The 13,210-nt window shown below is 46.2% G+C and overlaps 1 protein-coding gene across 4 annotated transcripts in view; it reads right to left on the reverse strand.

Annotated features, from left to right (window-relative positions):
* LOC123996531 (unconventional myosin-VIIa) overlaps positions 1-13,210 on the reverse strand; it is a 69,001-nt gene that overhangs the window by 31,817 nt on the left and 23,974 nt on the right. For all 4 annotated transcript variants that reach the window (XM_046299932.1, XM_046299931.1, XM_046299933.1 and 1 more), the window contains exons 21-32: positions 12,338-12,556; positions 11,607-11,816; positions 11,051-11,269; positions 10,316-10,495; positions 10,037-10,168; positions 9,471-9,641; positions 9,055-9,215; positions 7,253-7,379; positions 5,932-6,051; positions 2,051-2,224; positions 1,516-1,743; positions 145-312 (exon numbers count right to left, since the gene is read on the reverse strand). In XM_046299932.1, coding sequence (XP_046155888.1) covers positions 145-312; positions 1,516-1,743; positions 2,051-2,224; positions 5,932-6,051; positions 7,253-7,379; positions 9,055-9,215; positions 9,471-9,641; positions 10,037-10,168; positions 10,316-10,495; positions 11,051-11,269; positions 11,607-11,816; positions 12,338-12,556 — 2,109 coding nt within the window. The remainder of the gene's footprint in view (positions 1-144; positions 313-1,515; positions 1,744-2,050; positions 2,225-5,931; positions 6,052-7,252; positions 7,380-9,054; positions 9,216-9,470; positions 9,642-10,036; positions 10,169-10,315; positions 10,496-11,050; positions 11,270-11,606; positions 11,817-12,337; positions 12,557-13,210) is intronic.

The following is a 13,210-nucleotide window of genomic DNA, read 5'->3' on the forward strand; positions in this document are numbered from 1 at the left end:
TCTAATTTACCTGCTGAATTGACTGGATTGAAAATGGAATTGACCACAACCCCCCATTAATGAGTGATCTAACTCGTGTTTTTGTCCTTACATGTGTATTTTCCTAAATTGTTCAAATAAACTCAAATGATTCAGTCAACTGACCTGAGCATGGGCAGTGCTGACCATCTGAAGCCATTTGTCCTGAGTCTTGGCCTCCAGAAGAGAAGAGTTAATGCAGTCCTGCACTACAGTCTTAGCGTTGTCAAGACTACAGTCTGATCCATACTGAACGTAGAAGTGTTTAGCTGACAGCTGGACTGTATCGTCATCCTGGAGAGAAAGGACATTAGGAGAGAATGGACATTAGGAGAGAATGGACATTAGGAGAGAATGGACATTAGGAGAGAATGGACATTAGGAGAGAATGGACATTAGGAGAGAATGGACATTAGAAGAGAAAGGACATTAGGAGAGAATGGACATTAGAAGAGAATGGACATTAGAAGAGAAAGGACATTAGGAGAGAATGGACATTAGGAGAGAATGGACATTAGAAGAGAAAGGACATTAGAAGAGAATGGACATTAGAAGAGAATGGACATTAGAAGAGAATGGACATTAGGAGAGAATGGACATTAGAAGAGAATGGACATTAGAAGAGAATGGACATTAGAAGAGAATGGACATTAGAAGAGAAAGGACATTAGGAGAGAATGGACATTAGGAGAGAATGGACATTAGGAGAGAATGGACATTAGGAGAGAATGGACATTAGAAGAGAAAGGACATTAGGAGAGAATGGACATTAGAAGAGAATGGACATTAGAAGAGAAAGGACATTAGGAGAGAATGGACATTAGGAGAGAATGGACATTAGAAGAGAAAGGACATTAGGAGAGAATGGACATTAGGAGAGAATGGACATTAGGAGAGAATGGACATTAGAAGAGAATGGACATTAGGAGAGAATGGACATTAGAAGAGAAAGGACATTAGGAGAGAATGGACATTAGAAGAGAAAGGACATTAGGAGAGAAAGGACATTAGGAGAGAATGGACATTAGGAGAGAATGGACATTAGGAGAGAATGGACATTAGAAGAGAAAGGACATTAGAAGAGAATGGACATTAGAAGAGAAAGGACATTAGGAGAGAATGGACATTAGGAGAGAATGGACATTAGGAGAGAATGGACATTAGGAGAGAATGGACATTAGGAGAGAATGGACATTAGAAGAGAAAGGCATAGCCAGACAGAGCATTACCTACCTTCTCACACTGCTCCTCATTAGACCATGGTAAATGTTCCAAACCTTTACATTGGTTCTTGGAGACGTACAGTATATGAACCAGTGACATAGATCACTTGACTTCAAGACTTGACTGTGTAAGGGTAAGGTTGCCCTCGTGATGCTAATCTTGGGTCAGTTCTGAATTTTCCCCACTAATTGTGAGAGTCAGGATTGGGGGAGGGAAAGCTGTTCCTAGATCTGTACCTAGGGGGGAAAACGTAACACCAGAGCATTACGTCACCTTGTCACACTTGTACTCTCCGAAGCGTAGTCCCCTGATGATCTGTCTGTAGATGAGGTCTGTGCTGACGGAGTCCTCTTTACAGTCATGCCAGGGGGTGAAGATCTCCTTTCTGTAGTAGAGTCGCCAGGGGGCGTGCTGCTCCTGCCCACCCTTCCGTTTCACTTCCTGTTCGCACTGGGAAATGGCGTCCATCACGTGCTCCCGCCCGCTGCCCAGCGACCACACCTGGAGGGGAGGGGGGGGGGACCAACAGACACCTCATTGACATTACACTAAACACATACCAACACTAAGAACCCTGTCACAGTGGTCTACCAGACAGTTTCTCAATTCCAAATCGGCCCCCAGTCTCTAGACGCTCCTTTAGATCGGAAGAGGTCAGCAATACGGCCAAAATGTAATCCGACCTATCAGAAGGCAAAGGTGAAGCCCGTGCCATATCGCTTACACCTTCGGATGTACAGGAGGGGCCTAAGGGTCGAATTCAGGGTGTCTCAAATACCTTTCTGGAAGTAGAGGTCAGAGTGCTTACCTTTTCATAGAGAGCCACGTAGAGAGAGAAGCCGAAGGTGTCTTTGAGGGAGACCTTCTCAGAGAGTAACTGGCAGATCTCCTTGGAGGTGGAGGAGGAGTCTACAGGCAGGCTGATGGTACGACTGTCCATCAGGGTCACAGACACCGCAATGGGCTTCTTAGACTTGGTCGCCTGTCAGTCACCACAAACACAGGTCAGAGGTCAAAGGTTGGATTAGAGAAAAACTACAAAAGAACTACAAAACATTTAAACAAAATTGGGATCGTTAAGTAAAGAACCCCGAACTGAAACCCTTTTTTTGTTTATGTATTTATTCCACCACAAAATTCAAATCACAGTGAAGTTATCACCAAACTACCACTAACAGGCCCCAAACTACCACTAACAGGCCCCAAACTACCACTAACAGGCCCCAAACTACCACTAACAGGCCCCAAACTACCACTAACAGGTCCCAAACTACCACTAACAGGCCCCAAACTACCACTAACAGGCCCCAAACTACCACTAACAGGCCCCAAACTACCACTAACAGGTCCCAAACTACCACTAACAGGCCCCAAACTACCACGAACAGGCCCCAAACTACCACTAACAGGCCCCAAACTACCACTAACAGGTCCCAAACTACCACTAACAGGCCCCAAACTACCACTAACAGGTCCCGATCACCAAACTACCACTAACAGGCCCCAAACTACCACTAACAGGTCCCGATCACCAAACTACCACTAACAGGCCCCAAACTACCACTAACAGGTCCCGATCACCAAACGACCACTAACAGGCCCCAAACTACCACTAACAGGCCCAAACTACCACTAACAGGCCCCAAACTACCACTAACAGGTCCCGATCACCAAACTACCACTAACAGGCCCCAAACTACCACTAACAGGCCACAAACTACCACTAACAGGCCCCAAACTACCACTAACAGGTCCCGATCACCAAACTACCACTAACAGGCCCCAAACTACCACTAACAGGCCACAAACTACCACTAACAGGCCCCAAACTACCACTAACAGGTCCCGATCACCAAACTACCACTAACAGGCCCCAAACTACCACTAACAGGCCACAAACTACCACTAACAGGCCCCAAACTACCACTAACAGGCCCCAATCACCAAACTACCACTAACAGGCCCCAAACTACCACTAACAGGTCCCAAACTACCACTAACAGGCCCCAAACTACCACTAACAGGCCCCAAACTACCACTAACAGGCCCCAAACTACCACTAACAGGCCCCAAACTACCACTAACAGGTCCCAAACTACCACTAACAGGCCCCAAACTACCACTAACAGGCCCCAATCACCAAACTACCACTAACAGGCCCCAAACTACCACTAACAGGCCCCAAACTACCACTAACAGGTCCCAAACTACCACTAACAGGCCCCAAACTACCACTAACAGGCCCCAAACTACCACTAACAGGTCCCAAACTACCACTAACAGGCCCCAAACTACCACTAACAGGTCCCAAACTACCACTAACAGGCCCCAAACTACCACTAACAGGCCCCAAACTACCACTAACAGGCCCCAAACTACCACTAACAGGCCCCAAACTACCACTAACAGTTCCCAAACTACCACTAACAGGCCCCAAACTACTACCACTAACAGGCCCCAAACTACCACTAACAGGCCCCAAACAACCACTAACAGGCCCCAAACTACCACTAACAGGCCCCAAACTACCACTAACAGGCCCCCAAACTACCACTAACAGGCCCCAAACTACCACTAACAGGCCCCAAACTACCACTAACAGGTCCCAAACTACCACTACCAGGCCCCAAACTACCACTAACAGGCCCCCAAACTACCACTAACAGGCCCCAAACTACTACTAACAGGCCCCGATCACCAAACTACCACTAACAGGCCCCAAACAACCACTAACAGGCCCCAAACTACCACTAACAGGCCCCAAACTACCACTAACAGGCCCCCAAACTACCACTAACAGGCCCCAAACTACCACTAACAGGCCCCAAACTACCACTAACAGGCCCCAAACTACCACTAACAGGCCCCCAAACTACCACTAACAGGTCCCAAACTACCACTAACAGGCCCCAAACTACCACTAACAGGCCCCAAACTACCACTAACAGGCCCCAAACTACCACTAACAGGCCCCAAACTACCACTAACAGGTCCCGATCACCAAACTACCACTAACAGGCCCCAAACTACCACTAACAGGTCCCGATCACCAAACAACCACTAACAGGCCCCAAACTACCACTAACAGGTCCCGATCACCAAACTACCACTAACAGGCCCCAAACTACCACTAACAGGCCCCAAACTACCACTAACAAGCCCCAAACTACCACTAACAGGCCCCAAACTACCACTAACAGGCACCAAACTACCACTAACAAGCCCCAAACTACCACTAACAGGCCCCAAACTACCACTAACAGGTCCCAAACTACCACTAACAGGTCCAGATCACCAAACTACCACTAACAGGCCCCAAACTACCACTAACAGGCCCCAAACCACTAACAGGCCCCAAACTACCACTAACAGGCCCCAAACCACTAACAGGCCCCAAACTACCACTAACAGGCCCCAAACTACCACTAACAGGCCCCAAACTACCACTAACAGGTCCCAATCACCAAACTACCACTAACTGAATTGGCAAGGTGGAATTGGCAAGGTGGAATTGGCAAAGTGGAATTGGCAAGGTGGAATTGACAAGGTGGAATTGACAAGGTGGAATTGACAAGGTGGAATTGGCAAAGTGGAATTGAGCAACAGTGGCAGTACAGGGGCATTGCTGAACCATCTGAAAAGGGAGGCGCCGTGAGACCCCAATCAGTTGCTGGCAGCAGTACCATTATGGGTGGAGTGAAAATAAAATCACACCGCTGATTCCAGAAATGATATGCAAATATTTTCAACTATTAGAGGATGTCTGCTTCAGTGCCCTGATGGCATATCTAGAACCAGACTACGAGATGTTGAAAAACCGTGACGACCCCGGCCCGGTTGAAAGTGTACACAGAACGAGCTCCTCAACATCATATGTCACTGAGTCACATTGATGAGAAGCGGGACATGAAGTCCCATGTACTGACCACCGAGAACATGTCAGAGAGGCACACAGCAGAGAACCCTAAAACGCCATTGTTAGAGGAAAATATAGTTTAGATGATCAATGATGTATACGTTAATGATTAGAACCATTCATGCTAATACTATTATGTTATGATTTGAAAAGTATGGGTTCTTAATTGTACTGTTACTGAAAATGTAAGCAGAAATGAATTGTGTCTGTGTCTCCTGGGAAAGTTTAAGAAGGAGGGATAAGATAGTTTTTCAAACAGATAAGAATGTTTTGGTTGGATTCCATTAGTGGAGAGAAGTATATCCTTTAGACAGGTTGGAATGTAGTTTATGAGGGGAGTGAAACTATCTCCAGGACCGAATACTACGCCATTGTAAGACTGGGAGAGGGGGTGTAACTGATGACGTCATTTTATGTCTTCTTTCTTTAAAATGTAATGTTCTTTGTATTTTGGGTCAGTACTCATCAAGAATAAATGCTGAACTTGTTTTTTAAGACTGGTCTCTTACTAATTCATGCAAATGATAAACTTACAACTTATCATGAATTAGAAATGAGTGCGAATTGAATTGGTTTTGGCAATAAAACATAAAGGAATTTAGAATTCCTCTATCAGCCATTAAATACCATTGTTGCTGATTGGGTTGAGGGACAGCAGTAATAAGCAGATTATCATTTCAATGTATGAATGCGAAAATCAATGTCAAGATTAAAAAAAAAAAATATATATATATATATATAAATTAATAAAGATATCCCTAGTTCCCTCTCACCTCTAGTTCCAGCCAGCTCGGAGGCTCTCCTCTAACCCCATTGGCTACGGTGCGTCTCAGTCTCTTGGCACAGTAGGGGGCGTAGCCCATCGGGCCGAAGCGGATGAAGCTCTGAAGGAACTGTAGGAAGGGAGAGAGAGTGAGTGATCAGTCAATGTAGGACCTTATTGATCTAGACTATATCATGCATGGGTCCATTCAGAGGTGTGATAATGCATGGGCCCATTCAGAGTTGTGATAATGCATGGGTCCATTCAGAGTTGTGATAATGCATGGGTCCATTCAGAGTTGTGATCATGCATGGGTCCATTCAGAGTTGTGATAATGCATGGGTCCATTCAGAGTTGTGATAATGCATGGGTCCATTCAGAGTTGTGATCATGCATGGGTCCATTCAGAGTTGTGATCATGCATGGGTCCATTCAGAGTTGTGATCATGCATGGGTCCATTCAGAGTTGTGATCATGCATGGGTCCATTCAGAGTTGTGATCATGCATGGGTCCATTCAGAGTTGTGATCATGCATGGGTCCATTCAGAGTTGTGATAATGCATGGGCCCATTCAGAGTTGTGATAATGCATGGGTAACTCAGACTTTACATAAATCATTCACTGACCTGGTTTCCACCCAACCTTTTTAAGATAAATTACAAATTGGATAAAAACAAATGTCACGACGTGCCTGATGGAAACAGCAAATTTGTCTGTAAACTTTCCAACCAAACGACAACAAAACAAAACGCGCTAGACAAGGTGAGATACTTTTGTGTCGGTAAAATTAGTAATGCGAGAAGTGGAGGTGGAAATGGCTTTTATGCAGAAATATTGATATAATAACCATCACATCGAAGTAAACTTGGAGTTACGCGATGATATGGTGTGTGGTCCTCCCACTACGACTCAGGGAAACCAAGCAGTTTATTAGGGCTACAGATAAAATAAGTTATGATCAACTTCACAGGGTGGAGAAAGTGCACGGTGACGAGCATGACGCTCCTCTCCAATAAATATTGAGGGTCTTATTCTGGTGACACGATGATCCATGCTGGGCTGCCGTTTCACTAATGTAAACCAATCTCACTTTTCTGTCCATAATAATCTAACCATGTAGGCTAGCCGACCCGCACTGAACATCTGCAAGAGTGGATACATTCGCTACATAACAAAATGTTTCTTGTGACAAATCCATCAGTGGATTCTGAAAATGCGATGGAAACCCATTTAACTCGTATTTTATTTTACGGAACTTAATAACCGTAAAAGTTATTTTTATGTGCACTACGTACGCCTTTTATCTGCAAGGACAGGAGGGAGGACCTACCTTGATGAAGCGCTCAGTGGGGGGGAAGATCCCCAGACAGATTGACAGAAGGATCCAACCCCTGTAGAAGCTGCTGCGGTTACCGTTCTCCTGCAGCTGCTTACAGATCTGACAATAGATCTCATCTCTACGTGGAGAAAACACAGGAACAGAGGGAGGGCAAAGAGAGAGGGAGATGAAAGAGAGGGCAAAGAGAGAGGGAGAGGAAAGAGAGAGGGAGAGGCAAGAGAGAGGGAGGGGATAGAGAGGGGGAGAGGATAGAGAGAGGGTGAGGAAAGAGAGAGGGAGAGGCAAGAGAGGGGGAGAGGATAGAGAGAGGGAGGCAAGAGAGGGGGAGAGTGTAGAGAGAGGGAGAGGCAAGAGAGAAGGAGAGGATAGAGAGAAGGAGAGGCAAGAGAGAGGGAGAGGGTAGAGAGAGGGAGAGGATAGAGAGAGGGAGAGGCAAGAGAGAGGGAGAGGCAAGAGAGAGGGAGAGGATAGAGAGGGGAGAGGCAAGAGAGAGGGAGAGGATAGAGAGGGGAGAGGCAAGAGAGAGGGAGAGGATAGAGAGGGGGAGAGGATAGAGAGAGGGAGAGGATAGAGAGAGGGAGAGGCAAGAGAGAGGGAGAGGCAAGAGAGAGGTAGAGGATAGAGAGAGGAGAGGCAAGAGAGAGGGAGAGGATAGAGAGGGGAGAGGCAAGAGAGAGGGAGAGGATAGAGAGGGGAGAGGCAAGAGAGAGGGAGAGGATAGAGAGAGGGAGAGGCAAGAGAGAGGGAGAGGCAAGAGAGAGGGAGAGGATAGTGAGAGGGAGAGGAAAGAGGGAGAGGCAAGAGAGGGGGAGAGGATAGAGAGAAGGAGAGGCAAGAGAGAGGGAGAGGCAAGAGAGAGGTAGAGGATAGAGAGAGGGAGAGGCAAGAGAGAGGGAGAGGCAAGAGAGAGGGAGAGGATAGAGAGAGGGAGAGGCAAGAGAGAGGGAGAGGATAGAGAGGGGGAGAGGCAAGAGAGAGGGAGAGGATAGAGAGGGGGAAAGGATAGAGAGAGGGAGAGGATAGAGAGAGGGAGAGGCAAGAGAGAGGGAGAGGATAGAGAGAGGGAGAGGATAGAGAGAGGGAGAGGCAAGAGAGAGGGAGAGGATAGAGAGAGGGAGAGGCAAGAGAGAGGGAGAGGATAGAGAGAGGGAGAGGCAAGTGAGAGGGAGAGGATAGAGAGAGGGAGAGGATAGAGAGAGGGAGAGGCAAGAGAGAGGGAGAGGATAGAGAGGGGGAAAGGATAGAGAGAGGGAGAGGATAGAGAGAGGGAGAGGATAGAGAGAGGGAGAGGATAGAGAGAGGGAGAGGCAAGAGAGAGGGAGAGGATAGAGAGAGGGAGAGGATAGAGAGAGGGAGAGGCAAGAGAGAGAGGCAAGAGAGAGGATAGAGAGAGGGAGAGGATAGAGAGGGGGAAAGGATAGAGAGAGGGAGAGGATAGAGAGAGGGAGAGGATAGAGAGAGGGAGAGGATAGAGAGAGGGAGGATAGAGAGAGGGAGAGGATAGAGAGAGGGAGAGGATAGAGAGAGGGAGAGGATAGAGAGAGGGAGAGGATAGAGAGAGGGAGAGGATAGAGAGAGGGAGAGGTTAGAGAGAGGGAGAGGATAGAGAGAGGGAGAGGATAGAGAGAGGGAGAGGATAGAGAGAGGGAGAGGATAGAGAGAGGGAGAGGATAGAGAGAGGAAGAGAAGGGGAGAGGATAGAGAGAGGAAGAGGATAGAGAGAGGAAGAGGATAGAGAGAGGGAGGGGCAAGAAAGGGAAAAGTGCAGCCGGAGCCACAGCTGACTCACACACCTGAGGTCTCTTCTGACGATGGCGTAACCCACGATGCTGTGCAGCTTTTCCAGAGCAGTCATTGGCCGGTCGAGGGTGGGTTCCTCTCCTACCAGTATCTCGTCTTCCTCACTGATGGTTTGCACAGTGGGCGGCTTGGAAACCTCTTCTCCTTCCTCTGACTGGGGGGGACACAACACATCATGAAGATCACTCTATGGTTGCAGACCGCCTCTCCCACCTCGAGGCTACCCAGTTGTCGCTCCATTTTAATGTTTAGTCTAGACACTGTTGTGGTTTTACTGGGCCTCTTGATCTTTGGACCCTGGGCTCAGTGCTCAGTTTTAGTCCTAAATGGCACAATTTCTTTGACAAGGGCCCAATAGTGCACTATATAGGGAATAGGGTGCCATTTCAGACCCAGTTCTCAGTCTCACCTCCTCCTGGATGATAGAGGGTTTCCTCATGCCCCTAGAGGGAGAGGCTGGGACCTCCTCGGGGATGGAAGAGGTCTTCCTGCCCCCACTCAGCATGTTGGTGAACGTAGAACCCTTCCTGCCTCGGGGCGTCGCGTCTACAGCCGAGGAACCCTTCCGGTTCAGTATCACCTGAGGACCACAAAGGGAAGTAAACGTTCAGGTTTTATTGGGGTGGTTTCCCGGACACAGATTAAGCTTAGTCCTGGTGTTTCAGCCAATCAGCGAGCCAAAAAAGTCACGTTTAGACTGTGGGTTATAATTGTCAACAGATGAAGAAGTTTATCTCTGTGTGTGTGTGTGTGTGTGTGTGTGTGTGTGTGTGTGTGTGTGTGTGTGTGTGTGTGTGTGTGTGTGTGTGTGTGTGTGTGTGTGTGTGTGTGTGTGTGTGTGTGTGTGTGTGTGTGTGTGTGTGTGTGTGTGTGTGTGTGTGTGTGTGTGTGTGTGTGTGTGTGTGTGTGTGTGTGTGTGTGTGTGTGTGTGTGTGTGTGTGTGTGTGTGTGTGTGTGTGTGTGTGTGAAAATCACCTCTTCAGGCTTGGCAGACGCCTTACGGTTCCGGGACAGCAGGTCTGTAAAGGTGGAGCCCTTCCTCCCTTTAGAAGCAGGTTCCTCTGGTACTGTGGACACTTTACGGTTTTTCTGGTTCCTCAGAACCCTCTATAAAATACATTAATTCATTAACATGGTCAAAAGGATTCACAGAAACTGTCGAGAGAAAAAAACTGTAGAAGAACGAAAAGAAAATGCCGTCCATCATTCTGTTGTTTTTCTTGCCCTGCTTGGACTAAGCCCAGTGGTCCTTACCTGATCCAGGCCCACCATGTGGCTCAGCCTCCTGTCCTGTCTCAAGGCCAGGTCCGGATCCAGAGAGTTGTTTACCATGTTTGACCCCCTGAGGCCCCTGGCCCTCTGGCCCTGCACCAGCTTGGGCTCCGGCAGATCCCCCATGAACCTCAGGATGATCCACCAGACTGTCATGGAGGCCTGCAGACAGAGAGAGAGAAAACACAACGATGGATTCACTTTTTGTTTCTATTTTTTTTTCTCTGAACAACGTTGTATTTAAATGTTTTTTATTTAAATGTTTTTTATTTAAATGTTTTTTATTTTAATGTGTTTTATTTAAATGTTTTTATTCAAATGTTGTTTATTTAAATGTTTTTTATTTAAATGTTTTTTATTTAAATGTTTTTTATTTAAATGTTTTTTATTTAAATGTTTTTTATTATATGTTCATCAAACAGAGGATCGTAGTCAAATAAAGCAAGTGAAACGTACGGTATTTACTGTTATTAAACTTCTTTTAAGAAACATTGAAAGCTGAGTTTTAGGAAAGCCTCCGAAAGAGTGAAGATCATAAAAGACGATGAGTTCAGAAAAACCTTTTGATCTCACAACAATGACGGACACTGTGATGGCACCGACAGTTTATTCAATATTCCCGGTCACTTTCGACAAGGCGAATTCTGTGCCAAGACGGGAGGTTCTATTGGATGTTTTTTTTGTTTGTTGCTGAACTCTCTCATAAATGTGATTTACCACAACATCTCCTTCGTCTTCGTGGTAGAGTAGTGGCTGTCTGAGCCTCTGGCGGACGTGTGTTGGCGTGGCGGCGCCCTGGAAGTACATGGAGGCAAACTTGGAGAAGGAATACTCATCCAGGTCGTCGTAGTCCTCCTCGGGGATGTCCTCTACCATGGGCAGGTCGTCCAGATCCACCTCCTCTGGTCTGGTCCGCTCTCCCTGCTTCTCCAGGTCCTGAAGAAGGAGAAGACAGAGATAATGGATATTGTGACTTTGAGGTCTCGTGAAAACCTTGACTAAAAACTGAATGTGGTTTAACAAGGTTCTGGGACAGTAGCATGGGGTTACAAGGGTTGGAAGCATCATCAGAAGGGGGATGGGACCACAGAGTAAAACAATCTAGAGGGTGCACTTAGGGACAAAAAGGACCGTGATAACAACGCAATACTTGAAAGTAGCACCCCTGGTTTTCTAAATCGGTAGGTTGGAACTCATCAACCTTTCAGGGATGCTGCAATACCAGTATTTTACCACAATACATCTTCCTACATCGATTAGAGAGGTCCTTAACCTTGAATCCAGCTGGAGCTTGTCCCTCCTGCCCTCCCACCATATTGGGCAGGAACCCGAAGATGTCGTCCACCATTTCCTGTGCTGTGATGGATTCTGATTGGGTGCTGGCCTCCTTCTCTTTCTTCTGCTGGAGAACCTGGTTTAAACGTCTTTGCCTCTCCAGGGCTGCCAACTCTTCCTCGCGACGCTCCTTAGCTGACAGGAACATCTAGGAACAACAGGAACACAGTCAATAACGGATTTAACGAGTCAGTTAGTGAGATTTAATTATTGATTGGTTGAAATCAAATCAAGTTTCTCCTCAAATAAGTCAAACAATCAATCAACCAATCAATCAATCCATCAATCAATCAATCCATCCATCCATCCATCCATCCATCCATCCATCAATCAATCAACCAATCAATCAATCCATCCATCCATCCATCCATCAATCAATCAACCAATCAATCAATCCATCCATCCATCCATCCATCCATCAATCAATCAATCAATCAATCAATCAATCAATCAATCAATCAATCCATCAAATGTATTTATAAAACCCTTTTACAACAACAGTTGTCGCAAAGTGTTTAACAGGAACCCTGCCTAGACCCCCACAAAGAGCATAGAACATATATCTAACAGACTCTATTTATTATCAAAAAATACACGCATAGACTACACGTACAGTGAAGGTGTCATCTTGGGGAAAAAAAGGTGAAGGTGTAAGAGAGCTTATCTTACGTCTCTCTTCATCTTCTTCACTTGTTTCCTAGCCAGCATTCCCCTGGTGTTCGTCTGCAAGAGGATCACTGCTCGCCTCTTCCTCTGCCACTCCTTCCTGGCCAGGTACCCCCGTGTCTGTGCCTGGAGTCGGACCGCAGCGACCCTCTTCTGCTGGTAGTGGTGCTGCAGCTGGCGGGCTCGGACCTTCGCCTGCAGACGAGCAAAACCCAGCTGGACCTGGAGGAGAGAAGGTCATAAACATGTTGTCTGTTTTACTCTAACAGGTTTTGGCTACAGTTTTAACAGTCTTAACAGTCTAATATGTTTCCTGTTAAACAGTCTTAACAGTCTAATATGTTTCCTGTTAAATGTTCTTAACAGTCTAATATGTTTCCTGTTAAATGTTCTTAACAGTCTAATATGTTTCCTGTTAAATGTTCTTAACAGTCTAATATGTTTCCTGTTAAATGTTCTTAACAGTCTAATATGTTTCCTGTTAAATGTTCTTAACAGTCTAATATATTTCCTGTTAAATGTTCTTAACAGTCTAATATGTTTCCTGTTAAATGTTCTTAACAGTCTAATATGTTTCCTGTTAAATGTTCTTAACAGTCTTGTAATATGTTTCCTGTTAAACAGTCTTAACAGTCTAATATGTTTCCTGTTAAACAGTCTTAACCTCTTCAACCTTTGGGGGCGCTATGTCATTATTGGATAAAAAGACGTGCCCGTTTTAAGCGCAATATTTTGTCACGAAAAGATGCTCGACTATGTATGGAATTGACAGCCTTGGAAAGGCAAAACTCTGACGTTTCCAAAACTGCAAAGATATTATCTGTGGGTGCCCCAGAACTAATGCTACAGGCGAAACCAAGATGAAGTTTCATACAG

This window comes from Oncorhynchus gorbuscha, linkage group LG15 (assembly GCF_021184085.1).
Source record: "Oncorhynchus gorbuscha isolate QuinsamMale2020 ecotype Even-year linkage group LG15, OgorEven_v1.0, whole genome shotgun sequence".
NCBI classification, from domain to species: domain Eukaryota; kingdom Metazoa; phylum Chordata; class Actinopteri; order Salmoniformes; family Salmonidae; genus Oncorhynchus; species Oncorhynchus gorbuscha.